At 36.0% G+C, this 27347-nt stretch overlaps 1 protein-coding gene across 11 annotated transcripts in view; it reads left to right on the top strand.

The window, feature by feature from the left end:
- Positions 1–27347, top strand: part of ATRNL1 (attractin like 1) — a 425218-nt gene that overhangs the window by 53858 nt on the left and 344013 nt on the right. For all 11 annotated transcript variants that reach the window (XR_016468857.1, XR_016468855.1, XR_016468856.1 and 8 more), the window contains exons 7-10: positions 667–754; positions 11302–11557; positions 18838–19021; positions 22914–23068. Coding sequence is in view for 7 of the 11 variants with exons in the window: in XM_090145543.1 (XP_090001669.1) it covers positions 667–754; positions 11302–11557; positions 18838–19021; positions 22914–23068 (683 nt within the window). In the remaining 4 variants the exon portion in view is untranslated. The remainder of the gene's footprint in view (positions 1–666; positions 755–11301; positions 11558–18837; positions 19022–22913; positions 23069–27347) is intronic.

Below are 27347 nucleotides of genomic sequence, written 5' to 3' on the forward strand. Positions count from 1 at the left end.
TAGCAAATTTGTATGGTAACTTGTATACAGACAGAGGCCCTGAATGTGGTAAATAATGCTACTGTTAGGATATGTTTATTTCTCCTATTTTTGTCTACCTCTTGTTTTCTTTTGCAATTTTACAGTCATCCAAAACAAATCCCATTGTCTTTGCATCTTCCTTTAATTCCTCTGCATTCTTATTTTTTACCTCTGTCCTATTGTGTTGTGTTTCAGTAGCTAATTTAAAGTTAATGAAAATTAAATTCAGCTGTGTAACTGAGAGGGTGCTCTATAAGAAGTTTTCTAAGCAATGCCAAAGGTTGTGGCTTAGGCAGTTGAGTGGTGGTTTTTTGCTTGCTGATAACTGTGAACTTAGGAACCTAGTTTCATAACTTTGTAAGTCAAGTGGTTTTTATTACAGTTGCAATTTTTGAAATTGTTGATGGGTCCCCAATAGAACTGTTCCTGTTTTCCCTTGATGAGTATTTAGCTCACTATCACTACTTATTGTAGTGCTACAGCAGTTAAAAATGATCACCTAATTGCTGCTAACAAATTACTGACAACCTCAGATAAACAATGTCTGAAGTGTGCACACCTTGAATAACAAAATCAGTTCAAAAATACAAAATCCCGTATTTCTCTGTGGATAGAAAACATTTTAATTTTTTATTTCTCTTCTAGCTACAATTTGGAAAGCAGTATATGGAATGTAGTGCCTGTATCCAAAGGGCCACTCCAGAGATATGGACACACACTTGCGTTATATCAGGTTTGGACTCTTCAACCTCCTATTTAATTAATTTATTTGTATGTACTGTTACTGATCTTGAAATGATTCATACATTTTTGAGGATAATTTCTAGTTCCTAAATGCTTTGTTGTTATTGTTTTCTTCAGTATTTACACCTACTGCACAATTTTGGGGAAAGATTTTAAAGTAACTTTTTAGCTCTAGAGCTAAACTTGCCAATATGGTATTCCCCCCCCCTTCCCAAAATAATATTTGCAACTCTTGTGTAAGGAAAGGTGAACTGGGAGCCAAGTGTGACCTCAGTACGGACAAAGCCCTTGTTCAGCAGGTGCCATCCCACGGGGGCTGAACACAGCATGTAGGATGGTGGGCTGATAGCAGGTCCTTTGACCCTGTATATGGCAAGTGATGACCCAGGTCCAGAGAACATGCAGAGAGTCCAGCCAGGACCAGGAGAAAGTAGGGCTGGAGGCAGGACTGGAGACAAGGCTACAGAATGTGCCTGTGGAGCCCATCCAAGAAACAAGCTATCTATAGTCTGTGTCCAAATCAGCCCAGAGTAGAAGGGAGGGGAGAAAGAGGGTCCATGGCTGAGTCCTGGCTGAGGCCCCTTAAAGCCTTAAGGGCCATGACAGTAAATAATAATTTTTTATTTGCTTTATTACACTGCTTACAGAAACAGAGCAGTTTTAAATAGTGGGTATGCTGCTTTATTAAACGGACTTTTGAAATAGTATTTGTATGGAAAGACTATAAATCTGTGCTTTTCATTTATTTCTATGCATTCAGGCCATTTTTATCATTGGTACCATCCTGTGCCCTAGAATTCCAGGGTGTTATGTGAAGACATGCCACCTTTTGGGATACTGCTACTTGCTGTTTTGATATTCCCTACTTCTTTATACTTTTTTTCTGATTGGGTTCTTGGTACCAGTTGTGTTTTTTGTAAGTTTATCATATCCTCCATCATTTCTGATTCATGCTAAAAATTACTTGCTTTTTTAGTAATCCAGAAGGAAGGTATTTCATACATCAGATAGTAATGAAGTCATTGCCCGTATCTTTTTTTAGTTTTTGTATCCCTTCTGAGAGAGTCGTTTGGGAGGTATCAGTACCTCAGAGATTTCTATCAACCTACTATTGGATTTGAATTGGTATTATCACTGAACTATCAACCATAATGTTATGACCTTACTCTAGTCAATTAAAACCCCACCACCATAGTGCAGACTTAAAATAGTTTTGTTTGTATGCATCTTTTCGTGAAAATCTATATGACTTTGTACATCTTTTTACTTGTATTGCACATTAAATATTACTCAATTCTTTGCCTTTGTTCATTATCTTGGGTATTTTGAGTAGCTTAGTATTGAAATTGTCATTTTTCTGTTCATCCCTGTGCCAGACTATTTCGAGGTATGTTGAACTAACAAATCCTTATTGTTCATTTCTGTGGGATACCACAGGTGACCTCTCCTCACTGTTAAGTGAACACTTTCCTCAAAATTCCAATTCAGTCACCATTTTTATTCTTAAATTCCTTCAGAACAGATCTTGGAGACTTTTTTGTTACTCCTTTTCCATACCATTTGTTATTAATTTCTGCTATGAAAATACCTGTGAAGTCTGTGATGAAGAATTCAAATGCAAAAATTAATGTTATTACTATGACTATGTTTTTGGAATATTATACTCTCTGTTGGCACCACAAATAAATCTAGTTGACTGTTCTTCTAATGCATTTGAAAAATGATGTAGTACTTTACACATAAATTTTGCAGGCAACTCATCAAGCTGTTTCTTGACTTGCCTAACATGTTTCCACATTTTAATCTGCTGAATTTGAAGCAGATTTTGAAGTACTTTTTCTTACTTCTAACAGTCTTTTTAAGTTAAGCCTGATTTATTTTGGTCTTTCTAATTGGAATTTTTTTTCTTTTTCAAATCAAAAGGTTTTATGGGATCTCAGATGTCCTTAAAGTATCTTTGTATCGTCATTAAAGATTTTATCCTTTCAGTTGTACCTATTTAATTTTTTTTTTATGATCAGTTTTCCTTTATATACATTGCTTCTCTGAAGTTAAGCAGAATTGTGGGTGTTTTTGTTATTTTTTTCCCCCTGTCATGTTTCTCTTCTAGAGATGCTGAATGTCACGATTACTACCATAGCAATAATGTGAACTAGATTCTGTACATGCCCCAAAGCCAACTCAAAAATTGTTTTTCTCCTCCTCAGTTCCCGGATTCACTACCTATATATTATCTGTTCTTTGAAATGTCTTAGAGTGCTATATTCTGGTTGTTATTTCACTTCTTATGGAATGTGGATCATTTTTGTTGGCAACATTCAAGTAATGTATCGTATAGCACTTCAGAATAAAGGATTAAAATATCATTTAACCTTTTCTAGGTCCACAGTACTAATATTTACTTGAAATGCTCCAAACTAAAGAGTAACCATTAAAAAAAATAATTACCAGCAAATATCAAACAATATGGACTTGTGTGATCTTAAGATAAACTTTTGTTTTTTCCTTTCACGTATTCAGCCCATTGAAAAATAAAATTTGAGTGTGAAGAGTGTCAGGGCATCATATAATACCTAGAGATGGCAGCTGTGAGCTGTGTTTTGAGCTGTGTGCTACTCATTGTTCAACGTCTTCTTTTTAGAGGAGAGAAAATAGTATCCACCTAGAAGAAATTAGATTAAGTTTTTGACTTCAATTCCCAAGATTTCAAATCCTGTGCTAGACCAGAGCGAGAGCACAGAGCTAGTATTGCCTGATTGTGGTGCAAGCTAAATTGAGGCTATATAATTGACTCTGTGGAGAATGAAATAAGTTACTGTGCCATTTCCCTCAGAAAGCTTCTTTAGTTAAAACTGAAGTACTGTACTTCTTTACTCTGAAGAAAAGAGATCAGAAGACTCCCACTGATGTATAGTTACAACAAGTGACTAAGACTTTTATACTCTCTCCACTATAAATGCATAAAATGTGTTCTTGCTTTTAGACCAGCTAAATTGTTAGATAGCGTTGCCTTCAGTGCCACTTCAGGCTGGTTTTTGGAAAAGCACTACCTATCTCTGTTAGCAATTGGTTCTCCCATCTCTGAGAGATTCTATGTAGTTTCAACATCTTGATACTTCAAAAATGTCAACATACTTTGAAATGAATCACAGAAGAAAAAGGATTATGAGGAGATAATGGGTTGTGAAGTTTTTAAAGCAGGTACATACAGCTTTGTCAAACCATGACTACCTAGGAAGTTAGATGGTGAATTGAAAACTACTCGATGGCTGGAATAAAGCATGGTGGGAGTTGCATAGAGAGTGAGTGCTGGGCAGTATGACCATCTGGTCATATCATGGAGTTTGAACTTATAATGACACTGGTCATATGGTCTACTAATCCTGTGGCAGTGGAAGGTTGATTGGACATTGAAATTAGATTCTTTTAAGTTTGGCAAGCAAACAGGCTGACACAGTAGTAATTGTAAAGATGTTTCCTGATACGTGGGCCATTCTATATGTACTCCAACTTAATTTGACTCATTTGTGTACTATGAATGTTACTTCTGATTTTAAAGCTTTATTTAAAAAAGGGCAATTGTTTTGATTTCTTTTCCAAATTAATTCGTATTGATTCTGAGTGTGGGTGTCTCTTCTGATGTTTTTGTTAGTCTAATCAAAATCTAGAGTTAACAAAACAAGAGCAAAATCTTTTTCTCCCTTAATGTGAGTGAGACACTCTTTCACCAGTTTATTGTTCTTGTATATGCTTACTCATGTAGGTAATTGTAGTATGATTTGGAAAAGCAGTAGGAATATAGAAGTCTTTTCTAACCATTCAATTAATACTTGTTAGTGGGTTGTACAACCAAGTTACTTTTTAAAATTATTTTATGGCTTTCAATTACATCCTCTGAGCATCCTGCTTTTTAAATTCTGATCTGTAGATCTCAGAAGAAATTGAGAACTAGGTGAGATGAGCAATCACAAGATTCTTGTTTATAAATGCTGTGGACTTGTGGTTTTGACAAGGAGACTCATGCAGGAATTCTTATTTAACATACTGGATTGCTGGTCATTTTTGCAATTCTTGTTTTTACTCCTATTAAAAACAAGAAATAATTTACCTATTTTATGGAAAATTCTGTGGATTACCTTGTCAGTTCTTATGAAACTTTGAACATGCAAATAGCAGTGTTAATTAATGGTTATTCACTTAAAAGCAGAAGACATATTTGGATTTAGAGCCTTTATTCATTTACATAAATAGGTGGTTTCATATAGGTATCTAACTTTCTTCTTTGATATAACCTTAAGGATAAAAGTACGTTGAAATTTTTCTTGCTTTTTCAGGCTTGTAAAAGTATTTCAACTTTAAAATTATAAAGTTCAGACTGTTAGGATGATTTCTATTTGTTTACCAAAGCCTGTATTTTTTTTTACTGTGCCATGTGTTTAGGTCACACAAAGTAATTGACTTTCCAAAAATTTTTTCCTCCCTAAGAAATTTTTCTCTGCATTTACAAATTGGATATTGTTCATTATCATCTAAATATATTATTTTTTGAATTGTTTGTAGTAGGGATTTTTTTTTAAGAACATGGTAATATCTACTGGAAAGTTTTAATTCAATTGAAACTAACAATCTCTTCTGTTGCTATTTTACTGACTTACCCCTTAACAATTGCCAAGAAACCAACTGTCATGGTCTGTAGGTGGGAATGTCATGAATAAGTGAGCTGCATACATGCTTCTCTTACAGTGGAAAATTTTCTTTTCTGCAGGCATTTCCTACTGGGTAGAAACCCTGAATTACACGTTGAATATATACTGTACTTTTGTATGCTTTGCATGGGGTAACATTTGTATGCAATTTTCATTTTAAAAAAGTGCAAGATTTTTAGAGGTTTCTGTAACTTCTTAGGTGATTTTAGCAGCATGAAGTAACACAACTAAAAATGACCCAGGTTAATTTCTTGAGTAAATACTCTCTTGTGATCTTCACTCTGTATGTTTGAAGATGTTGCTTTTGACATGTGGTATCAGAAACTCAAAACAGGAGTTTATTGGAGATCACATGTCTTCATGCTTATCTGCCTGTTGTTCAGCTGTTTCTTGCACAGTCTTCCTCTTGACCTTTGCATTTCTTCAGTGTAAGGAGTTCAGTTCTTAATATCTCTCATCTGGGACACATGTCCAAGTTGTTGTTACTTTTTCCTCACTAGTTTCATGAGGATATGCTGTTTTAAAATTTTATTTACTTTATTTGCTTGTTCATCTAATTACTGATGTAGTAGTACACCGTATTAGTTTGAGTACAAGTATGTATGTAGGAAGTAATACCTCCTATTTATGTCCATTAAACTACAGAGAGCATGATAACACTGTTTGGTGAAGCAAATTCCCAGCTACAAAACACTATTTTTCAATGGTCACTTCCATTAACTATGCATTGCCACCAGCCCTGAATGCCATGCTTGTAAAAACAAACAAAAACCCAATACAAAACAAAATAAACAATGACACCAGTGGGAGGGGGGGAAGGGGTGAACCACTGCTTAAAAGCTTCTATGAGAGCATAATTTGTAGGAAAAAGTTGCCCATGCTGTTCATCTTTCATCATCCCAAAAAGATAATAGTCAGAAGGCTCCAAATTCAGACTAAACAGTGGATGTGGTAGGATAGTCCAGATGAGATTGATTATGTGCTCCACAGTCTTTGAACCAATATGGGGCCTGGCCTTTTGATGTTGCAAGAGAAGGATTGTCTTCTTCTCTGGCCCAATTCTGAAAATGCAATCTTTCAATTTAGCAGTGTTCAGAGCTGGTTTGTCTGGGTTCCAGGAAATCCAGAAAAAGCACCATGATAGTGTGCATCACTTTCCCAATGAGGGCTGTATCTTCAGCAACTTCTTTGATGGGGAATTCATATATTGCCAGTTGATGGGCAGCTGTTTTGACCCCAGTCTGTAGTGATGATACCTTGTCACCAGTAATGATGTGATCCAGGAAACTGTTGCCTTCACTTGTATTGGTTCAAGAGGTCCTGACAAATCAGCATATGTTGTTCTTTCTGTTCCTGTGTGAACACACACTGGAATGTTCAAATTGTTGGTGCAAATTCTGCAATAATCCAACATTGCCATCATCGTTTCCAGTGTATTTTAGCCAATATTCAGCTCCATACACAATCTGTAATCTGCTGATTTGCATGAATGAACATGGGGATGCTCTTCATTTTGTAGTATGACAGCTGTGTATCACCATCCGGAACACGCCTTGTCTTTCACGTCACTGTCACCACTGCTGAAACCTGCCACCACTTCGCTGTGCTCACATCCACTCTTTGGTCTCCATGAATGTTTGCAGGCATCAATGAATGTTGATGGATGCCATTTTTTCCATACAAGAAATTCAGTGATACACCTTTACTTCATATGCACTTCCATGTCAGATGCCATTCTGTCAGGCTGCCCCTCTGCCACACAATAACAAAATGTAATGGAATATTGGTGGAAAGGTCCAACCTCTACTGCCATACCACCAGCATCCACCCCTGATGTTGTGGGCCGACATAATAAAATAGGAGGCGTTACTTTTGGAGAAACTCTCATAGTATGCTTCATTCCTGTGCTCGAAGGTGAGCAGTATTTGTATACCTGTCGTCTTGAAAGTCATTATCTTGTGTACAGAAGGCCTCACCTTCTGCATATGTCATGGTTTCTAGTTTTTTTTTCATCAGTATTCCACATCGTGACGTCATTGAATGCACTGGAGTTAAAGAGTTAATGCTGCAGTTCTGTGGCATGTTGGTATACTTCAATAGTAAATTAATTTTTTTTTCCTTTAGCTTATTGCTGCTGTTTTTCTCATCCGGGCCAATCTCCCAACTTTTCCCTTCCCTCCCTCCCCCCCCTTCTCCCCATGCTCCCTTCTCAGGGCATAGATCCATAGATCCCTTCACTCCCTTGTCATAGAAACCAGGCCATACCATGACAGCATATGGTTTGATTTATTGATTTATACCTGGTTTATGAACGGACTCCTTTTCTTTCAATGTTTGGGCTGCACTTGTTTCCTCTCTAGACTTTTAAGAAAATGCTTGCCTCAGTGTGACTGCTTTTGTCCTTTATCTATATGCTTGTAAAATTTTTCATTCTGTAGTTCTTCTATGGACTTGGGTCTGTGAGCCTTTCTTTTTTCATATTGTGCTGATCATAGCTAACTTTCGAAGTGGTTTTTAATTTTTTAATTTTTATTAGCAGTGGTAGGAGCTGCTTAATCTCAGAAATAGCCTGGAGTGAAGCTTGCTTGAATGTGATTTTGGGATTGATAAAGTCATTTTCATGACCTCCTTGTCTTTTTCTCAGTAGAACTCTGAATAGTTTTGTGTACAGGATCTGCTGTGTCATTTATAAAGATAGCTCCTCTCAGACGCGTTCTTTTATCTGTATATTGTATCATTTAAGTAGAACTGTGAGGAGAGCACTGCCAGCTGTCTGAGGGGTCATTCTGAAATTCATGTGGCTCTTCAGCTCACCTTTTTAGCATATTGCATCATTGCTCTGTCTCTGAATGTATTTTATTTTTAAAAACTGTTATATTTCACCTGCAAATCCCTAATTAGGTCCTTCATTCCTCTGTGCTTTACTTTGTGAGACTGAATTGGCAGTTTCAACAATGAGCTCTCTGGGATAATTTAAAGAAAAGTATTTGCTCAAACCATTCATGTTTCACTAGTCTACAAATTTCCTATCAGCCTGGTCATGGTTAAACCCAAAAGCAGCTGAGCACCACACAGCCTTCAGTCACCTCCCCCCCCCACAGTTTGATCGGGGGAGAAAACTGAAAAGTGCAAGAACTCGCACGTTGAGATAAGGACAGTTTAATGAAGAGGGGGAAAAAAAAATTAAAAAAGAGGGAAACCACCACCAACAAAGGAGTACACAAAGCAAGTGATGCACAACACAGTTACTTACCACTTGCTGACCGATTCCCAGCCCGTTCCCGAACAGAAGCAGCCCTCTTATCCAATGCCCCCAGTTTTATTGTTGAATGTCACACCATATGCTATGGGACATCTTTGTGACCTGTCTCTGTCAGCTTTGTCACCTCCCAGCAACTTATACACCCGAAGCTTCTCTCTGGCCAGGCAGCACGAGGAGTTCAAACATCCTTGACTGTTGTAAGCGCTGCTCAGCAGCAACTAAAACGTCAGTGTGTTATCAACATTAGTTCAGAACTGTATGAGAATAGCTACTAGGAAGAAAATTAACTCCATCCCTGCCAAAATCTGGACAAGCCCTTATGTTTTAATACAGTGAAATGCTACAGCGCATTTCTTTATGAAAAGCAGGAAGATGGTCTGATACTAAATGTATTTTAAAAAGTCAGAATAGCACACTAGAGGTCAGTAGCTCTGTTTTCAAGATAGTTTTGCTATTAAGGAAGAAAATCAGAAAGCTTGTTCTGTCATAGTGATTTTTCCTTGCAATCTCAAGAATTATGACAGATTCTACTACCAAGTCATTACTGAGTAATAGATTGATAAGCTACAGATTTTACCTGCAGACTTGGTTTATGTCTTACTAGGGAGATATTGATGATCTTTAAGTATTTTAGTTAATTACAAATAGCAACACTTAATTTTTCAGATGCAAATCCTACCACTATTTTTAAAATAAACTAATAAACTCAATTGGTACTGTTACCATGTTACTTTCTTGGCCTTTAATATTACATAAAGTGCACAAATCTGTATTCAGCATTCAAAATAGGAATTGTAGTTGTTCCTTAGGTACAAAAGGAAAGTAGCATTCCTGAAGGTAGTAGGGCATGTGCCTCCTTCTCAAAGCATGCATGTAAAGAAAGTCTGGTTGGCCCAAAGCAGAATCTCCTAGAAACCTGTTATTACATCTGTGGCAAACAACTCAACAGTAGAACTCTTTGGAGTCAATAGCTGTGCTTTAGCACAGGTCTGTTTTTATTTTGGAAAACTAAGGCTGGCATGAACCTAAAGACAACGCATAATGTCATATAAATATTTTGGCTTGCATGCTTTGATGCCCGTAGACTCTGTCAGTGTTTACATCCCCTAGAAACAATCCCTTTGGTTGTGTGCCTTCTTACAGATCTTTAGTTGAGGCCTTTGAAATGTATTTTTATTTCATAGGAAAATAATGACTTCAGATGTATAACTAGTACAGATATTATCCAGGTACTAATTCATACTAAAGATTGTGAACATCTTTTGTTCAAAGACCAGTGTAGGCTATTCTCTAACACACAGTAGCACTGCATAGGAGCAACTCTAAGCTTCAAATTAAGAAATGTTTACATGCATAAAATGAGGGAACAGTTAAAAATTGTATTTTGCTTTGCTAGTCTTAATAGACTGTCAATCTACTGGTCAGCCATACTTTTCAATTTCCCTATGGTTCATTCAGACTTCTTATATTAAGCAGTTTCTTTATCTTAGTTTTTTTGGGTTTTTTTTTGTTTTTTCTCCTGAGGGACAGTAGTTTGTGCCAAGCAAAACTTTGCTAAATGTGCTATTCTGCAGCTTTCTTTTTTTTTTTTTTCTTGATCAAGTTAGTTACACCCTAGAGTATTTGTGATACTGCACTGTGCAGGAGATGATTGCCTACTGTACAAACATCATACGGGTGAGATGCTGAGTGCACGTGGACCTGGTATGTCCTACCAAGCACTAACTCATTATTTGAACCAGAAGCAGTATTTTTCTACCTGGGATAAACAGTCCTTCAACAGTGATCCAGTCAGTGAAGCCAACAAGCTGGAATTAATTCTGTGACTCTATATGCCTTGGTTTGAAGTTAGAGAGTTACTAGAATCGTTTTCAATCAATATTTAAGTAAATCATTCTTTACTTATCTCGAACAACAACGCCATCTGTTTTGATATGTGGTTAATGAAGATTGGAAAATCTCTTTTGCATCTTTTTAGAAGAACTCAAAGTACTCTCCCATTGAGATTTGATTTTAGTACATGTGCCCAAGGGGATGATGTACACGCGTTGTCCCGTTTCTTTGGGCTGATTTGTTTATGATTGTGAAGTTTCTCAGGACTTAAGTTATGTTGTCATTAAGATAAAATGTTCCCTCTTGTGCATATGCCAAACGAAATTCGTATAGTTTGAGCGTATGGTAAATTACATTTTAGTTCTGTGAGCTATTCCTTAAGAAAACAGTATAAATCCCTTTCTGTTTAGATTTTTAATAGCTGCAGTGTGAATTAGAGTCATGTAATTAAAGTTTTTCTGCTTGAAGTAATCTGGTTGAGATTCATTTTTGTGTCATTTTCATGGCTGGGTTTATTCTTCAGTGAAGTGCTCTCCTTATCATCACTTTTGCTTTAGCTTAAGTATTGTTTTCTGGGACCAGTGTCTGTTATTGAGCTCTTTAAGGTACCTGTACGTGAAGATTTAAATCAGATTGTTCAGTTATAAAATTCTACGCAGCACAGGAATACGCAGCTCAGATGTTATCTTTTTTGTAATCCATTATCTGTTCTCTCCTTTCTCCCAATTTTTACAGGAAGACATCTACATGTACGGAGGCAAAATTGAAACAAATAATGGCAATGTTACTGATGAGCTGTGGATTTTCAACATCCACAGTCAAACATGGAGTATCAGAACTCCTGCTGTACTTGTACATGGCCAGCAGTATGCTGTGGAAGGTCATTCAGCACACATTGTGGAGCTGGACAGCAGAGATGTGGTTATGATTATCATTTTTGGATATTCTGCCATATACGGTTACACGAGCATTGTGCAAGAATACTACATCAGTAAGTGCTTTCAAGTCATTTTTATCATGAGTCGATAAAAAAAATTCCTTAGGAACACTTCCCATTTTCACAAAGGAAAATACATATTTGGCAATATAGTCTCATTGTTTTTTCCTTCAGACAAGACTGATCAGATTAATTGTTAGTAGCATTAGTATGTGTTTGGAATATAATGGCTTTGGCTATTTGTTAAAGGCCAAAACAATAAATTCCAAGCAGTAGTTGTTATTCTGATGAAACTTACCCTTTTTAACCATAGGCTTAATGTTTTTTACTATGTAGCAGAGTAAAAATCAAAGGGCAAAACAGTACAATAAATAGTAACAAGAATTCAGTTAATTTTGAAGATTCTTTAATTAATGCTGTGATATCGTAATGCTGATTTTTGAAATGTAAGAACTTTGTTTATCATTACACAAAAGCTAATCTCAGAAGTGTATATTTGCTCCTTCTAAAAGAAATAAAAACATTTTTGGATAACGTATACATTTCCAATTGGAATAAATTCCCAATATTAGAAAAAACATATTTTTAAGTATTCCAACATGTCTGTCTGGGATTTCCCTGCCACAATGGCAAGTTTTTCTGATAGACGATTTTAAATGTTAAAATTAAATAAACAAAGACATTTTATCTTGCATGCGGTACTTCTAAGACATTCTTATAATAGAATGATCTTGAAAATACACATTACGATTTTCTTTAGAAATATTTGTATACCCGCTAATTCAAACGTTGTTTGAATGTTTGAATTATTGTTTTCTGTAGAATCGATTTGAGTTTCTTGCAGTTATTTAAGCAATCACAGAATGCATTCAAAACTTCCAAATAGTGTTTTTATGTTAAGACATTAATCCTAAGTCTTTTAAGTAGTTTCATTTACTCATTTGCATTTATGCATATTGATATAGAAACTGTGTAAGCAGATTTGTGAGGCGGGGAAATACTTCAAAACATAGAGGATTCTTATAGAATATAGAGGCTTTCTGGCATTACCTGTGAGCTGTAGTGATGTTGAGCAAAGCTGAAAGAATGGGAATAAGAGGAAGAGTGCAATGATGTGCTTATTCGGTGTTGGAAAAATTTGATTAAACTGAACAAAGTTACTAAAAATTTCTACACTCAGAATTATGTTTCACAACAATACTTGAAGAGTTAGTAAGTATTGAAGGCTAACTTTTTGCATTTTACCTCATTGAATTTCCATCTCCCTTCTCCGACCCCTGAAGTCAAATGATTTTTGTGTCAAGTTTTCCTGAATTCTTTGTCTGCTGCAGCATTTATTTACATTTTTGGAATTATAAGGTCATTTTTAACCATGAAATTTTAGATATTTGTTTGGACTAAGAATGACTAGTTTCTGGGGAATTTAGCAGCTCATAATGAAAAGGTATGGGAAGTAAGAGAAGTACTGATATGAACCCACTTGAGCTGGAAAGAAAATTACTAACAATAAAGGGCTCCTGATGCTGTGGAAACAAATATCAAAGTTCCTTTTTCTTTTTTTTTTCTTTTCTTTTAAAAAATATATTGTGTGAATATTTCAAATGGTGTTTTTTTATTCTTATTGTTATCAGCTATTGCTTTTAATTCTAATGAAGGTTATTTACCATCCATGTGCAAGATGTCTTCTAGAAGAAAGAGGCATTGTACAAATCTTTCCTTTTGGTTCATATTAATTGAAACTGCAAGTGATCCAGATTTTTTAGTGAACTTTAATGATCTTGACATATGGAAGTCTGATGCTAAAAACTTCTCTAGTTACTATAATCCTGATTTCCATGGGCTCTGAGTGCAACAAGAACACCCGAAAAGTTTTTGCTATTTGCGGACTCCTAGATTTTCTCATAGGCATGTGGTTCTACTAACAAAGCATGTTAGATGAAAGTGTGCATAGTCTCAAAATTTCTCTCATATTTGTTTCTCTCATGTCAAGTAATTTTTATCAAAATCAACAAAGTCCTAGAAAAATCAGACATGGTTTGCAGCCAGAATTTCACCATGTGAAAACACAGGAATTTGTTTCTACTCCAAGGGTACGATAGTTACAGTAATAATAAAAGCTTTCTGTTGTCCTTTCTTGCTGTGATTGGAGTTATGACTTCTGAGGAAGCCATAAATCTTGGTATAGGAATTATGTGGCTGATTTTACTAACTTGAACCATAAAGCTTTTCTGGGTTACTCCCCAGGGAAATTTATTTCCTTTTAGGTTGGCAATACCTCATAAACCTTTTGAGAATCTCAATGTGAATCTCAAGGTGAATATAATAATGGTGTTTTGTTTTAGCTAAAGTTTATAAAAGCTCCATATACATTAAGAAACTTCTGAATAAATCTTCTGTGATTTTATTTTGTTCTTTAGAAGGTAGAGATTTGTTTGGATCGGCAACATATCACTTCAGTTTTTAGTCTGAAATTTTTTATGACTTTAGAAGTGAGTCTCAGGTTGCTTTTGATTTAAGGATGTTTCTTTGAAGTAGAGTTAAAAGAAATGGCCCTGTGATGTAATGTATACTTCCTCTTTGTCATAAGTTATGAGCTTCATAATTGCAAGAAAAAAATCTTACAGTTTATTCTCACTGCATTTAAACAAAGATAGGACGTTGAGGTGCTACCTTAGAAATCTGTTCCATTTACTTGACCTGTTCAAAGGCTTTACTATGTCAAGAAAGAGTCAGACCAATGTATCTACCTTTGCTTTGGTTTCTTCTAGGTTTATTACTGCATATAAAAACTTTTTAAATTTTTTTCAAAGATCTTTTTAGAAACACTTTGGTTATTTCCAAATTTTCTTTATTTGTCGTTGACTGATACAATCATTATTGCTTAAATTTGAAGGACTTTTGTTTTTTTTTTTTCTTTTTTTTAATGTGACCAACCTAATTTGTAATAAATAAATAGAAAATTGATAAATAGCAAACAATTTTTTTTTGTAGTTCATTGGATTTTCATTTATGGAACAATTCTACATGTTTGTATGTGATTAACTTGCTCTGAGGAAAAGTCTGAAATGAATCTTGATCATCACAACCCATGCTTTTTAGTGAAAAGACAGTATTTTATAATTTTTTCTATTATATGTGTAGATTAATCTTAAGTAGTTTGGAAAACATCTGGAGAATTAATTCAGGGCTTATAATTTTAGTGACTGGATATCATCTAAATCACAGCCTATCTTTATCATTGTTTGGTTTATGTTTGGTTATGTTATTTTCTGGGTGACGCGTTTTCTAATGTAAGCAGCTCATCTCCCTTCCTGGAATTATCTTCAAATTAAAAGTACCAAACCTATTTTTTTGCCAGACTGATTAATGCAACCTCATTTGTTCCTGTCTTGTTCCGATAGTTCATCTCTGTAACTTTTTCACAAGTTCATCTTTCTTGAATGTGGTTGATTAGAAAAATCTGTGGGATATTCTAGGTGTGTTTTCACCTTTACCTAGCTAAATAACCTTAGTCTCACCTGATAAATGACATTCATATTGCAACCATGAGAAAGCCATTATTGGCTCATAGACTTTCTGTGATGAAGCATTCTTCTCAGTTATTATCAACTGATGAGCTTCCACTTTATGGAAGGTTATGTTACTAATCCCAGTACTCAACATCTTTAAATTACTGTTGAATTTGGTTTTCTTTTTTTTTTTTCTTTCTGGTTCTGATCATCCAGTTCATCCTGCATGTTATTCTGCTTCTTTTGTGAATTGGCTATGTCTGAATGCGTGTGATTATAGCATCTTAAGTTTGTGAGCATGTAAAATGCATCCCTTCTCATCCTTAAGAAGTCTGGTTAGTAATTCTGGCACCTCTCAACATATTTTTCTTTCACTTGGAAAGTCTTCTGGAAGCAGTTGTAGAAAACTGGACATTAGTACTTGGTTCTGATCAGAACCGATATTCTGACTAGAATATTGCAGCATGTAAGCAATTATTGGATGGGAATGCCTGAGAACCAGTCTTCAAGGAGACAGGAATGGAAGAGAGCTGGCAGCTCTTTAAGGACACCTTTCTGAGAGAACAAGAGCTCTCCATCCCCAAGCATAAGAGATCAAGTGGAGGAGGCAGGAAATCAGCACGGCTGAGCGAGTACCTGCTGGTCAGACTGAAGGAAAAAAAGGAGATGTATAGGCAGTGGAAGCAGAGCTGTGTGGCCTGGGAAGAATACAGGGATGCTGTTTAGACTTGTAAAAATGAAATCATGAAAGGCAAGGTGCAGATAAAACTGAACTTGGCAAAGGATGTGAAAAATAATAAGAAGGAATTCTACAGCTACGCTAATCAGAAGAGAGAGGCCAAGGAGGCTGTACCCCCTCTGATAAATGAAAAAGAAGAACAGTCTTCAACAGACATGGTGAAGGCTGAGGTACTCAACAAATTCTTTGCCTCAGTCTTCACTGACAGTCAGCCTACCCATGTCGCTCCTGTTCCTGATCCCCTATAGGCAGGGTTTGGATTATGTTGTGGATGTGAAGACTGGACTGTTCGGTGGATAAAGAATTGATTGGACCTTTCCAGCCAGGGTGTTGTGGTCAACAGCTCTATGTCCATGGGGAGGCTGGTCACAAGTGGTTTCCCCCAGGGGTCTTTCTTGGGACTGCTGCTCTTTAATATCTTTATCAATGACATAGACAGTGGGACTGAGTGTACCCTCAGCAAGTTTGCTGATGACACTAAGCTGAGCGGTGCAGTCAGTGCAATAGAAGGAAGGAATGCTACCCAGCGGGACATGGACTCCCACTTGAAAATGGGAATCTAATGAAATTCAATGAAACCAAGTGCAAGGTGTTGCATTTTGGGTCAGGGGGAAGGTCTTGGGGGTACGAGTGGATGAGAGTCTTGATGCAGCAGTGTGCTCTTACAGCTTGGAATGCCATTGGTGTCCTCAGATGCATAACGAAAGAATGTTGGAAGGGGATTTTTCCCTTCTGCTCTGTTCTTGTGAGGCCCCATCTGGAGTACTGCGTCCAGGCATGGGACTCCCAGCACAAGAATGACACAGAGCTGTTGGAGAAGATCTGTTTTTTAACTATAAATTGCGTCAGAATAGTAAAAGCAGTAATCTTGTCAGTTCCAGGCTGATTTGGCTTTTTAAGCTGTTGAGGTTGCAGAATTGATTGGTTGATCAAGTATTTCCATTGATATAATGCTAGAAAGAGTGGGATGTCTTTTAGTATGAGAAGAGTTATGAAAATGCATTTAATGATTGGATTTCTGTGTTTAAAGAGAAAGAAAGTGAAGATTCATATCTGAGTTGAGCAATGCCTTGAATTTCAGACGGAATTGTTTCAGAAACTGCTTTTTGCACTGAATGATTCGGTATTAAGATGGCAAAGAATCACAAAAGAGATCAACACTGAATATCTTCTCAGTTTTAGAAGTCAAAGTTCAGGTGGTTCAACTAAATCTTAGAAAGGGGAAAAACAGAAACAGAAACTAATACTCTTTTTGATTTACTTCAGAATGATGCTTCTGAACCTCTTTTCTCAAATTTAGTTATCCATAGCACATTTTTTTTTTTAATAAACAAGATGGAACAGCAATTCATATTTCTGTGCAAATCCTGGAGAGCTATATAATATGCAATTTTACTGCAAGAATGTTCTAGTTATTACATGAACCAAACAGATATAAATGCAAAATATTATAATATACAAGTAAACTTTCATGATGGTATTTACTATGTAAAGTAGTAGTTCGTTTTTTCTCCGTGAAAAGCATATATGCTGATCTTGTGGACTGATTAGTATTTAAATGGAAAAATGAGGACAGAGTTGGTGATAGGGAGGTGTATCAGCAGGTTGACTTTTCACTGATACCCATATGTAAGTTGTATCAAGTAAATCTGTTTGTTAGAAGGTAATATGTATGTAAAATACAGTATTAGTGCTGCAATTTTGATGATTTCGTTTGGAGCCGCTGTTCTAATAACTTGATAATATCCAAGATGGAGATTGGAGTAAAATACAACTTACATTGCAGTACATATCAATAATGTAAAAAAAAAAAAAAGTATAACTAGTACATTATAAAAAAATATCAGCATTAGTGTACACACATGAAAAATCGGCACAAGTCTTCCAGTTCAATCCATACCTTCTCATTTGTTACAAGCATTTAGGAATAAAAGTGCTGTCTTGCATTTCACAGAATTCGATTTTGTTACTGAAAAAATGTAACTTGTTTATAAACGCAGTGCCTGGAAACTGTTTAGAGAAAGTGGAATAGTGACAGTAATAACAGAAAGTAATGAGTCTTTTCACTGCATAGACGAATCAGGAGGAAAAAAGAGGTAATCTTAAAATCCATACACAGCATCAGATAAAAAACTGAAATAGAGTGTAACTTTGAGATGAAGCGGGGTGTATGGTGTTGTGTGCTAGTTTTGGATAAGTATCTTTGTAGAAGTAACCAATGTAGGCTAAGAATTAGGAAGAGACTGTTCCTCATGTGAAGTTCTTGTCCACGCTTTCAATTTCGCTTGCATAATCTTCAAGAGGCTGTAAGTGAATTATTTTTCTCATTTCCCATTCTGCATCTGGCATCCTCATTATCACAGCCTCTTTTGAATAAGGTGGCTTCTACAGGAAATGTTCATCGCTAGCTTGCTCTTTGTGTGGCTCCTATCATCAACATCTGGAAAGACGGGGGGGAAAAATACAAATTTTAGGGCTACAGGCAACAAGAAGTTACTCGATTACTCTCAACCTTTTTCAGTGTTATGGCAGATATTTTCCAGTTGTGTTTTAATCTTCACTTGTAACAGCTATTGTGAATAGTTTTATTTGATATCTCTTTGTGGTTACTAATGATGTGATATAAAAGGTGGATTTAAGTGCCAGTTTAAAGAGCTGCTTTCAAATTATCCATTTTTGAGTCTTCAGCAACTGAATAGGTATGTTTGCAGTTAAAATACTAATAAACATTAGTTGAAAACTGGTTTTAGCTCAGTAGTTTCACAGTTCACTAGTGTAGTATCTGTATGTGTGCGTACCTACAGCTACTTTACACATTTCTGTGAGCCCACGACAGTTCAGTTTCTCCCAGACTTTTCCAGATGGTTTCCCCACAAGTGCTCCTAAAACAGCTGGAATGCTTAATTTTCACTAGTCATCTCTGGTGGGACTAAGTTAAGGCTGAGAGACACTGTGTTCCACTGTTTCATATTCTCCAAAAAGTCCAGGCTTCTTGTTTTTGTTTTTCTTTGTGTGTGCTGAACGTCTAGTGTTGCGTGTTAGTATTAGTAAGCCTTAAACCTATGTCTTCTGTACATATATTCCAGGGTCAAATTCTTGGCTTGTACCAGAAACAAAAGGAGCAATTGTACAAGGTGGATATGGCCATACTAGTGTCTATGATGAACTGACAAAATCTGTTTATGTCCATGGTGGATACAAAGCATTACCTGGCAATAAATATGGATTGGTGGATGATCTTTACAAATATGAAGTTAATACTAGAACATGGTAAGTTGGGTTTGTAACTGAGCAAATTAAGTTATTTGATACTGAATAAGAAAAGATAAAGAAGGTTCTAGTAAAGTCACGCAGGAGACTGTGTCCTTTGCATGTGGCAAGACATTATGTGCTCTGCAACAAAACTGAAGAATTATGAGAAGGATTAGACTCTAACCAGCAGATTAATGGTGCTGCACACTGAAAGAAAGGAGGAAAGTTGCATGTGTATTAAAGGTTCTCCTATTCATACATAGCCACCATGCAGAGGTAGCTCTTGTATTACTTCCACATGATATAACTATACTGCTGAGGCACATTCATGTACAAGTTACGTAAACAAACAGAGAAATCTGAGAACTGTGGAAGACTATATTTCACATAATTATCTGAAGGAAAATGTTCTAGTTGTTGAATAGGGATTGTAGTGATTTTTGTTCTCAGTGCTTCTATTTTTGTCAGATCCTTGTTCATCAAGCCTATTTTAACTTCTGAATGCTCCTTATGTGTTATATATGCAAGCTGACCTTAAACGCTTTTGTTTTTTTTTTCTTCCTAAAGATGATGTGAGACAAAGATCTATTTCTTGAAACATTTTCTTCTTGCAGTTTAATGTTTGCCTTGAGCATTAATGGCTTAACTTAAAGCATGCAAGACTTGCTCTCAGATCAGCCTGTTGGAAATAATGTGGGTTTGATTTTGCTGACGCTCTTTATTTTGAATGCTACTAGCTCACGTCAGTTAGAAGCATTAGACATTTTTTTTGTTCTCTTTAATATATTTTTTTAAAATTGCTAAAATTTTAGTGCTCTCTTACTATGTTCTTGGATCAAAGTGATCTTGTATCCTTTGAAAATCTATTCAATAGTATAATCACAGAATCACCAAGGTTGGAAAAGACCTACAAGATCATCTAGTCCAACCATCCACCTATCACCAGTAGTTCTCACTAAACCATGTCCCTCAACACAACGTCCAAACATTCCTTGAACACCTCCTGGATTGGTGACTCCACCACCTCCCTGGGCAGCCCATTTCAGTGCCTGACCACTCTTTCAGAGAATAATAATATAAAATTATTATTCACTATTACTGCCATAACTATTTATGAATGCTTCTATGCTTATATTAATGTCATATTCTTGGCAGCTGGTAAAGAGCATAAGTCAAATTTGTTTCATGAAGGTTTCATACTATGGGAGTGAAAACTGGCAGAGGGCATGTGTCAAAGACACTATCACACAGTAATGGTTCATTGGTTAATGTATCTATTCAGAATACTCAGTGAGGCAGCTGAGCCTGAATGAGTGGTGAATAAGGCAGAGGTGGTGTCACAACTGATTCTCATACCCGTGTGCCTGTTTATTTTCCCATCCCATGCATGCTCACTGTTTCTCTCTTATCCATTCCCTCAGTCTCATGTGGCTGAGGTTCATATGCTGTTCTATGTCTAGGTATACAAAGCCAATCAACTGTTTTATTCAGAGGCACATGAGTTTTCATTTCTCCATATCACTTAGGAATAAGCTTTATATTTCTTAAAATGTGAGGGAGTAGTAAGTTGTTTTCTTGTGTGAACATTATTTCTAATGTGTGATCAGTGTTTGCAGCGCTTCTGTTGCTTTGCATTACTTGCATGATGCTGCAATTGGTAATGGGGGGCAATGTTGTGCTGGGCTTAGACGATGGCCTGAAACCACAGAACTGCCTGCTTGCTGCTGGGTATTTCTGTTACCATTATAATATGCTGCTATCTACAACATTTAGCATCGATATAGTTAACTGGGGCTGTTTGCAACTGCTGCTTGCAGATACATGTATATGTGCATAGATTATTAATTCAGTGCAAAGTGCGCTGAGGTGCCTAATTTGCATAGGGTTGAAATGTTTTTGAGAGTTCTGAAGATTACTCTCATCACTGATGCTGATGAATAGTGAAAATCATGGCCAAATTAACAAACTCGTATTTGTATTACACTTCTGCTTCTGTTGATTCTTGGGGGAAAAAGAGACTGTTACCAGAAGGGGTGAAATTGAGCAAACAATATGAAAAAAGTTAAGGAAAGAAATCTACGCAACAAATCTACGTGGAGGCTGGAGCTGGAGCAACAGGGTTCAAGTAGGAAACTGAGTAACCCAAATAATAACTGATGGGATTGTTAATACAGCCCCAGTGGAGAGCAAAATCCTTAGTTTTCTCCAAGGTAGTGTATGACTCTTTAGGACTTTAGTGACCAAGACAGGCATTTGTAGACGGCTGAAAGGCTGGATAATCAAATATGGCAAGTAATGCAAATTGAGAGGATGGAGATGAGAAACATGACAAAGCAAACGACTTGCAAAGAGATATATGGTCAGAATGGTTAAGGACAGCATGTTTAGTGCGTTATCATACTTTCAACTCATAGCAGCAATATTTCTCTATTACTAGTAGAACATAACAGTTAAAAATAATGCCTTATTCTTATTTTTCCTGTCATTTCTAATTTTGTATTTTTATAACTGATGAATTGAAACAAAATATTGTGTTCTTTTGGGTATGCCTACCCAGTATACCTACCTATATGTTCTTCATCAAGCTAATTCCAGATTAAGAAAAATACATTCATGTGGTACAGTATGTTCAAAGTATGTTATTCAGGAATAGCAAAAACAAAAAAGTCCACCTAAAAAAAAAAAAGACAACAAACAAAAATTCCTCCAAGAACACAGAAACCAATAAAAAATCCCTTCCAAACAACAAAAAACTTGATGTTCTGCTAATTAATTCAAATCATTATGTCAAAGTAATGAGTCATACCTTGGACCCTCATCCCCGGACCTTTTAATGCTATAAAAATTATTGAAAAAAATGTTATCAGTGTGATCCAAGGCAGACAGTATTTTTCAATGAGAAGGAAAGATTGTCAAGTCAGGAATTTCATTACAGGAAATGAAGGACAAAGCAGGTTAATTGTATGTGTACATAACAATATAAGTCAGAATGGAATTTTAAACTTGAAACTTGTCAATTTAAAAGTTATATAAATAAAAGTTTACTACTTGTAGTCAAAGCAGCTTTTCACAAATGTGTCTAGAGCTGTTCTACTTAAGTAATTCAAGATGGCAAAACAGACAATTTCCCTTGCTAAGATTTATTTGCTGTGCTTAAACCACTTTAGAAATCTCTTCTCTCTGAATTTGTAGTACTTACAGACTGGGGCTACCGACAAGCCTATGTTGTTCCCCAGCACAAGGCAAGACACGTGCATGGGTTGAAATAGTTGGATAGAGAGGAAACGATGAATCTTTCTCCATTTGTGTGAATTTTTGTGTGCTGAAACTCTGTGTGAGTCGGGCAAAGTGAATATATGGACAAAGTGATGCGAGTGTTTTTCATCTTAACTGGAATGACTTCTACCATTTCTTTTCCAAGTTTGAGTGTTCAGATAAAAAATGTTTGCCCTCTTCTAATGCTTGGGGTGATCTAAATATTCTCTTAGCCTTCCTGAGTATCCTTTACTACATTTATTGAAGAAAAAAATATCATGGCTGGGGACATATACGATTACGAATGAATAAAAAGAATGAGTTTTAATTCAGTTGTAAAATTTATTATATCATTAATAACTTCTGGAGAATGTAAACCTGATACAATTTTTTTCAGAAAAGTCATTTGACAGACTGATTTAAAACATGGTGTTTTTTTTTTTTTTTAATGAATAAGTGTATTTGTTATAACATGAACAAATTCAAAGTCTTAGAAACAATGAATGTTATCTGTTTACTGAATAACACCTATAGTGTTTTCACTGTATTATTTTTTCAGCCATAAGTGTTTTCATGTATAAATTTTCTTGGTGTGCAGCACACTTACAACTTTTCCAGGTGTTGTTATGTATGATGTTGATCTTATATTTTGCAGGACTATTCTGAAAGAGAGTGGTTTTGCAAGGTATCTACATTCAGCTGTCTTAATCAATGGAGCTATGCTCATTTTTGGTGGAAATACTCATAATGATACTTCCCTGAGTAATGGAGCAAAGTGCTTTTCTGCTGACTTTCTTGCATACGACATAGGTATGTATTATATTCTCTTTTTCACTGAATTTTAAATAAGTGTTGCTTTCAAATGTCCAGCTAATGCACTCCTATAATGTCTTCATCACAAACACCTTAAAGTTATTTAAAAATTGTTCTGTAAAACTAAAATCAGACTTCCGTTTCATACCAGTCTTCAGGTTTTGTTTTGTGGGACAAAACACATTATCTAAAATGGTGACTTTTGTTTTCATTTGAATAATGTTCTCTTATGAATAGCAGATATTTCTACATGAATTGCAAAAAGTGCATTTTACTGTTGTCAAAAAGTGTTGCAAAAACTGTCTAGTGATTATAACCAACAAATGTTAGTTTATTTTTCATACTGAACATCTACCTGTTACTTACAAAGGCCAGTGCTGGAATTTTAAGAAAATGTTTTCCCCCAGTTTCTTAAATGGTTTGGAACTGGGGGCATTTTGTAAAACACATTGCTTAGTGCTTATATCAAAGTGCTGTGACCAAAAATGAAACACGGAGAAGACAAAGTAGGCAGTGGTCTGAAAGGTGATGTACTAGTCAGGTTGTGATGGTCAGAAAACTAAGAAAGCTGAAGCTGTCACAAGTACAGAGCAGTGAGGATATTTAGGAGGTCTGTATCAGAAAGAGGCATATGGAATGAGGACAAGGCAAAACAGAATCAACAAAAACTGAGGAGAACCAAGACCCTTGGGAGAGCAATTGTGGTAAGTCACTAGCTGTAGCTGAGTCAGCTTGAAGTAATAGCCAAGATGTGTGGATTGAACTGGATATCTCCATCTGGCAAGTTCCTCTCACCCACTCCCTTTCCCATGCATTTCAGATTAGAGTACCAATTAAGATTCCCACCTTTGAGACTGAAAAAAACATTATTTGATCAGGATGACTGGCTTGATGAATGTCTTTTCAGGTGAAACAGTACCTCACCCACAGTCTAGAATAAGCAGCCTTGGTAAGTGGAAGGAGAGTTTTGGGGGCTACTCCCCCATGTAGGCTAATGGGACAGTGACATGAAATGAGTCAGGGTGATAATAGAATATGGGACACTTACATAATTTTGCTAAAAATAAGCTTTGTTTCCACAGACAAGAAAGTGGCTAAGCTGTATGTGCTTTGTAAGTTTTATGGAACAGAAGAATTTTAGTTTTGGATATCTGAGCCTCAAGCGCTCAAAAATAAATAGGGTTCAGAACCACTGAAGCTGCTGGTATGCTTTGCAGATGTACAAATGGTGGAGTAAAATTCTCGGTGATTGGAGCTCAAAGGCTGAAATAAAATATCTTTTTGCTATTCTCTTCCCCCCTTCCCCAAACCTGAACAAAATAAGTGAAAACCTCTACATAAGAAACAAAAAGTCACAGAGTTTGATAGCAGTGAGAAGCTGGGAGGGGGGGGCTGAATTGTCATACACGGAGAATGAGATGATTTGACAGTTCAGACGATTGCAATGAAGTAGTATCATGGAACATGCAGTTAGGAAGTGTAAGAATTGTCTCCTATGAGCTGGAGTTGAGAATGGCTTGTGTGTCCAATTGGAATGTCATTGTGCTGTGATGGTGGGCTATGCAGTTCTAATGAAATAAACACACAGAGAAGAGTTCAATTTTCAAGACCCGGGAGATATTTTTATAGAAGGTTTTTTTTGAAGAATTTGTGAGGCAAGAGTTTCATACAAACAAACTCAACTCAGGCTCTGCATGGGTATTAAGATTGTTTGAAGCATGAAAAATCATTGTGAGATGAGAATAAAAGGATGTGGTATATTTAATTTTACAAGAGAGTAGCTGAGAGCAGAAAAATTGTTGTTTATAAATAGATGAAAAGAATACACTTTGGAGGAAAACTGTTTAAGGTAGAAGTCTCCAAAGAACACTAGATGGGTCTAAGCTGTCATTCTTAAATGTTTCCAGCCATTGCCTATTGTGAGAGCTGTGTGGTTGTTGTGAAAAGGCCTTTATGTAGGATTGTGCAGGCAGTAAACCTGGGCAATTTTTAGGAGTCCATAACGTTTTCTGTTTATTGCCATTGTTCTTGCCCTTCTCCTTTGTTCATGTTCCCATGTTGTGCAATTCTACAAAAATAAACACACAGGTCATATTTGGCCAAAAAGCACAACCACAACTCCTGGGAGTTAAAGTTCTGGAAATACTTACGCTTGATCCTGCTGAGAGTAGCTTGTAGATAGCAACTGCATGTGCTTTTGGCAAGTGTTTGTCATCTGGCTACAGTTGTAGTATGCGGTGAGACGTGACCCTTTTTTTGTAGGGATTAGTTGATGTCTATTTATGGATTTGTGTATCTATCAACCATTCTGCATTTGCTCATGTAAGAAAACAAATTGTAAATTTATTACATGGAATATGTGCTCTAACCTGATGGTTTTGCTTGGGCGTGTGAATAAAACCTTATCAGAATAGCAACTTAAAAAAATTTTTTTTTTTTAAACTTTTTTTTCCTATACTACATTTCTGTAGCTTTTTGTGTAGGTAACTGATGGACCAAGCTATTGATTTTTCCCCTTATTTAAATTTACAGCTGGTTTTAATTGCTAATGAAGCAGGACTATCCCTTCCTATTTTGTTAGAGGATAATATTACTTAGTGCTATACATTTGTTTATAGAATGTGCACTTGAAAACCAATAATATGAGTCCAAGGGTGTGAGTAAGTGTAACCTTTGGACTTTCACACACCAGGACACTTTTTTGTTTATTCTAGTTCATGACAATTAAGGACACTTCTTAGTTGCAACAGGATCTCTGTTTTTTTTTTTTTTTCTAGTTAATTACAATATTTAATATGCTGTTTGTATTTTCTTAAAAGTCATATTTTCCATGCATTTTCAAACTGGAGAAGTACAAAAGGGAACAAATGTAGTGATTATTCTTAAAAAAATTCTATAAAGATTGATTTGCTGCAAGCTTAATCTTCTGTATTATTCATTTGGCCAAATTAAATACACAGTCTCATGGCACACATTAGATACAGACATACTTATTCAGAAAGCAGTAAATACTTATTTTACTAAGAATTTGATAAATGGAGAATGAGTATATTTCAGAATGTATTTGTCTTGCCTGTATGATGAGCTTTGAACAACGACTGGGAGACAAAATATACTATGTTATCTATATCACTTTTCTTTGATACCTTGCAAAGGATGCTGTCTGGAAACCAGCTGAGTCTTAGAGATAGGGCCTCCACTATTTATGTTCAAGTTGAGCTATGGAATACTTTTGATCATATCTTTCATTGTGTGTGACATAGTTTTATGGGTAGTGTGCTTCAGCTTTTTATTATCCATGAAAATGCTTACTGTTTTTCATATTAATGTGAAATAATGATTTGGAGACATTCATCTGAGTTAATTTTTGCTGTCTGAAGAGCTGGCTTCTGATATCAACTGGTAATTGAGGCTCCTCCTGAAGTCAGTGCTGGGAAATAAGTATTTTCAGAGAGCAATTCATTTCACTAGGCTTGAACAGAATGATTTTATTCATCTTTTCTGGAGCCAACCATTGCTCTCTAGGTACTGAACTTAGTTTGCATACATAAATTTTAGATGCTTTAAGTGCCATGGGCCAAAAAAGAGCTGAATTCAGTAATTTTAAGTGCTTCCTGCATCTGAATATATTTGTTAATGCTGAAGACTCAGAAATCTGGAGGTGCTATAAAAACAATGCTGCCCTTATGTTTATAATTTAATATTATTTCACATATTTATTAAAAAACAACAGCAACAAAAATAACAGAAAAATGAGAAGTCTGCAACATAAAACGAGCTCTGCAGACATGTTCTTTGGTATGTGTTTGTCTTCTTCTGATGTTTTATCATCAAGTTGCTTTGGTAGCTTTGGGTAAAGATCCTCAAATGGTTATTCTTGGAGAGGGGAGGAGTTTTTTTCCTGACTTTGCCTATATGTGGCTGAAAAGGAACCGTAACAATAGGAAAAGGTTACCACTGCATTGGATGCTCTGTTTGACCTGTTTTTAGCTGATGATTATAGCTTTTCTTTATCTACTGTTCACTGGAGTGCCACAGTTACCTGTTCAGTATGTAAAAGGAAGCTGACATAGAATGGATGTCCTTCATACTGAAAGTAATGTTATGAACACTCAGTGATATTCCATTTTCTGGGCTATAACTACAAACAACTTCTGCCATGAGTATTACTGGTAATGAGTTCTGCAGCTAGAATCTCACCTTGCTCTGTTCTCTCTTAAATGCTCAGGTAGAAGAGAGGGGTGCAGGATTCTAGTTTTATTTCTTCACTTTTGTC

This window comes from Phasianus colchicus, chromosome 8 (genome assembly GCF_987193195.1).
Source record: "Phasianus colchicus chromosome 8, bPhaCol1.hap1.1, whole genome shotgun sequence".
In the NCBI taxonomy this organism is placed as follows: Eukaryota; Metazoa; Chordata; class Aves; order Galliformes; family Phasianidae; genus Phasianus; species Phasianus colchicus.